We start from the raw sequence: 4,204 nt of genomic DNA on the forward strand, positions 1-4,204 counted from the left end.
GGGAGCAGGTCTGGATTCGGAGGGTGACGCCTTGGTAGCTATTCAGGCTGTCGTTTATGAAAACTGGCTGTCCATTTTGCAGCATAATGACTCGCTGGCTAATACCACGAAGCTACCAAGCCATCGTGTTACCTGCATAATTAGCTTCACGTCCTACCAAGATAACCTGCAAAAACTTGACAATATTTCAGTTTCACAACTTACCTTAATGTTCAGCTGTTCTTCTCACAGCTATGCCACACACCCAGCCCCCAGCAAACCATCCCTCCCTCCCAGTGTTATTTACTACTATGCTAGCCCTGTAGGGTCTGGGTCATAGACATGAATTCGTAGACGCCCCACTGGGCGCCAGGGAGCGTAACAGCATTGCCGCTATATTGGATAGGTCTCCTCACTCTCCAAAGTGAATGCAGAGTGGGCAACGATGCTCATTTCTGTACAGGCTATGGTTGCAACAACCAATGTACTATTGAAAAAAGATCACGAATACTTTTCTAGCCTACCTGATGGGATTTTATATTTTTATTTATTTTGTTACGTAATATTTATATTTTGATTGTCATGCCATACCGTGTGTCTGGTTTAGTAAAAAAGCCTGATAACATTTGATTTTTTTTATTGGGTAAGCACTTTCCTCAGTAGAAATTATTGCAGTGGGAGACCCAGCCAAGATGGCAGCCACTACGGCAGCTCCAAGTGGCAGCTCCAACCCACAGGGAGTCTACGGCCCAATATCAATACTCGCACTGCGCCCTGCGGACTTCAGTAAATTGCACTTTGAGAAAGTGTGCTGTAAGGCTTCGAGTGTGTGGTACACAACTGTGCAAATAACTGCAGAATTGAGACAGGGAGCATTGCGTCATCGATAGTAATGCATGCCGGGATTCTGGTCGCTGTGATACTTTTTCAAAAACCTTTATTAACAACTTTTAAGCAAACAGCCAAACAGTTATTTGGAATTAATTTACATTTATTGCTGCTTTGTCTAAAAGTTTTAGAGCATCAACTAATTGTCCTAAACCTGACTGATCTCCTTAGAAAATACATTTTTTTAGAAAAGGAACATGAGCCTTTTCTCCTGCAGCAATGACTTGTGGGTAATACCTTTGCCCGAGGTCCGCATCGCTGCGGCCCTGGGTGAAGTGCAGATTAAGGGTGCAATGGGGGCGTGGTCAACTTCCGCACTTGAGAATCGGGACACCACACTCGCACCCCTGGGCGGGAACGCACAATTGAAGGGAGCAAGGGTGCAATTGCAAGTATTGAGATTGGGCCTACGTCTGTCTGGGTAGGTATCACCTTTATAGTCCTCTGTCTCCCCCTAGTGCCAGGAGGCTGAACTGCTGAAGCACTTGGCAGAGAAGAGGGAACATCAGCGAGAGGTGATCCAGAAGGCGTTTGAGGAAAATAACAACTTCATCAAGAATGCCAAGGAGAAGCTGGAGCAGAAGATGGAGGCCAACAAGGAGAACAGGGAGGCCCTTCTGGCCGCCATGCTGGAGAGGCTGCAGGAGAAGGTACATGTGGAAAAAATTCTCTCAGCGGTCAGAAAGTTTACCAAAGGCTTTCATTAACGAGTCCTCTGGCTTTCTTCTGCCAACAGAAATGTCCCCTCTGACAGAATAAAACCCATCTGCATCAAATTCACGATGTGTTTACTGAGAGTCACAGAAGTAAAAACCAGAGCAGCAGTGAATGTGTCATGCTAACCTCCAAGTGTTGTTTATTTCATAAGGTTTTGGTTACATCACCAAAGCCACACTTCACTGCTCTGACTAATTTTAACTTTTAAATCCTTCAACTCAGCTGAACAGGAGATGGTCCCGTTTAGTCTGGTCGGTTTAATTAAACACACTCTAGACTGGGCTGGGATCACCGATAGGTGTCCCGCCACAGGGGGGAGAGCAGTCTGCTGCCCCCACGGCTCAGACCTGGACAAAGATCTGCTTAGCTATAGTCTGGTCTTTTAAGTTTCATATTGATCCGTCTTCAAGCTTTAGCTGTAACCCTGCTCGGGTGTCTCTCTGAGAGACTTCACCTGACCGCTAACAGCTCCAGAAACACAAACATCTGAAGCTTTGCTTATCCTGAAAAATCATTTCAGCTTTCTTCTCCTTTATGAGTAATCATGCATATCAGATGAAAAGCATGCTTCATTTCCTCAGGTGCTCTTCAGACCATCAGGAAAGTGACTACGTTTACATGCAGCCATTATCCGGGTTATGATCGGGTTAAGGTCGGCATTCAGGTTTCTGAGTTGATCAGAACAACCCGTTTACAAGCATAAATAGAATGAGTTACCCCTAACTTGCATAACCCGGTTTAAATGCGGACGTTGGGGTAGCGTCAGGACGTATGGACTAGGTCAAGACGCAATATGCGTCATATTTCGCTGTCTGTGCACTTTCGGCCGTCAACAAAAGACATAATCTTCATACTTTCACCAGACCGATGAAGACAGAGGTTTCCTCGTCACTCCAAAAGTGTGGTGCTGTGCCGCGACTCGCCATGTTGCTCCCAACTTGTTGTTTACCTCCGGTGTTCTGGCGCATACAAGACGTCTCGCTACTCAAAAGACCAAGATTCCTTGTGAACAGAGCATGCGCAGAACACACGCTTTGATGGGGATATCCCGGTATGCGTTTACACGACCAAACATTCGGGTTAGAAAAGGGTTACCCCAGGTGTAGTAACCGGGTTTTTAAAAACCCGGTTATGAGCATATCCGGGTTTTTGGCGGTGTTTACATGGACCTGCGGAACCGGGTTATTGTGAATATTCGGGTTTTAAAAGGGTTACTGGCTGCATGTAAACGCACTCACAGTTTCTCATTCATGTAGAGACATTTATGAGCGTCCCTGTTGTGTCTTTGTCTCTGTCTGACAGGATAAGCACGCTGAGGAAGTCAGAAAGAACAAGGAGATGAAAGAGGAGGCCTGCCGATAGGCTGAGCTGAGCCAACCCAGAGAACCAGTCAGACTATGACTTCCTGTGTGTCTGTTCTAAACAAAATGTAAAAAAAAACAAGGAAAGAAAACAAATGGACTCAACCACAGCAACTTGGACGAGTTTAAAAGTCAGGTTTCAATTTTAATTATGCTGTGAGGAGCTTCAACAAACTGTGCAAAGGGCGACGCTCGGTGTTAAAAGTGCTTATGTGTGTGTGTGTGTGTGGGGGGGGGGGGGGGGCAGCTTCTCTGTCCGTCTGAGTGACCTGATGCTTTTCGGGTTCACTGGACCTTACCCGTCACACACACACACACACACACACACACACACACACACACACACACACACACACACACACACACACACACACACACACACACACACACACACTTGTTTTTGTATTTTTGCGTGGACGTCCATTGACTTCCATTCATTTTAGTGACTTCACTGTGCCTGACCTGTACCCTAGCCCTAACCTAACCACCAAAACCGTGGTATGAAATAACATTTAGTTTAGGTTAGGAAAAGAACCCCATTGGTTGTTCTTTTCCTAACCTAAACTAAAAGTTATTTCACACCATAGTTTTAGGGTGCTTAGCATTACGTTGACCAGAAAAATGTCCCCACAATATGGAAATGTCCACACTCTACTGGTTAAAGTTACAATTTTTCCACTTAAAGGTATAAAGACAAGTGTACACAAACACACACACTTACACTCACTCACACACATTTCTTCTTGACTGAAGACAGAGTTGCTGAGCAACATGAAAACCCTGCTGATGGAATTCAATCTGGACCTGTGGAAACCATTTATCACCTACAGAACCAAAAGCTTCTCCTGTCGTGGATCACTAAACATCACTAAAGATTTTATTTTATCATCCTTCTGCTTTATGTTGTACAGAGTCTCAAGGACGACACAGGAGACTAAATTAATTGGCCAATGGGTTTCCTAGTACAGTCCTAGTGTGCACCAGACACTTTCTTGTGTGTTCAAGATAATGTTTTGACAGTGTCTATTGGGCCATTCCCATCTGTACGGGCCGACCCGGTACAGATGGGAATGGCCCATTAGGTTGTTTACATATCTGGGTGGCCTGGTATTTTTCCGGGCCAACCAAGGCTCATTCTCAGCCCTCTTCTGGAGGGGGTCTGCTTCAGGCCGACCAGGGCCAACACACCCACCGCTGACAGCAAATTCACACCTTCCATTAGAGCAAGCCTCTGATTGGTGGGTAGAATCAGCCCACAT

The 4,204-nt window shown here is 45.6% G+C and overlaps 1 protein-coding gene across 1 annotated transcript in view; it reads left to right on the forward strand.

Annotated features, from left to right (window-relative positions):
- Window positions 1-3,012, forward strand: part of stmn4 (stathmin-like 4) — an 11,931-nt gene extending 8,919 nt beyond the window's left edge. The window contains exons 5-6 of the mRNA XM_054748559.2: window positions 1,326-1,517; window positions 2,887-3,012. Coding sequence (XP_054604534.1) covers window positions 1,326-1,517; window positions 2,887-2,946 — 252 coding nt within the window. The 3' untranslated portion in view covers window positions 2,947-3,012. The remainder of the gene's footprint in view (window positions 1-1,325; window positions 1,518-2,886) is intronic.
- The last annotated feature ends 1,192 nt before the right edge of the window (window positions 3,013-4,204 follow it).

The sequence above is a fragment of the Nothobranchius furzeri genome, chromosome 2, assembly GCF_043380555.1.
Source record: "Nothobranchius furzeri strain GRZ-AD chromosome 2, NfurGRZ-RIMD1, whole genome shotgun sequence".
NCBI classification, from domain to species: Eukaryota; Metazoa; Chordata; class Actinopteri; order Cyprinodontiformes; family Nothobranchiidae; genus Nothobranchius; species Nothobranchius furzeri.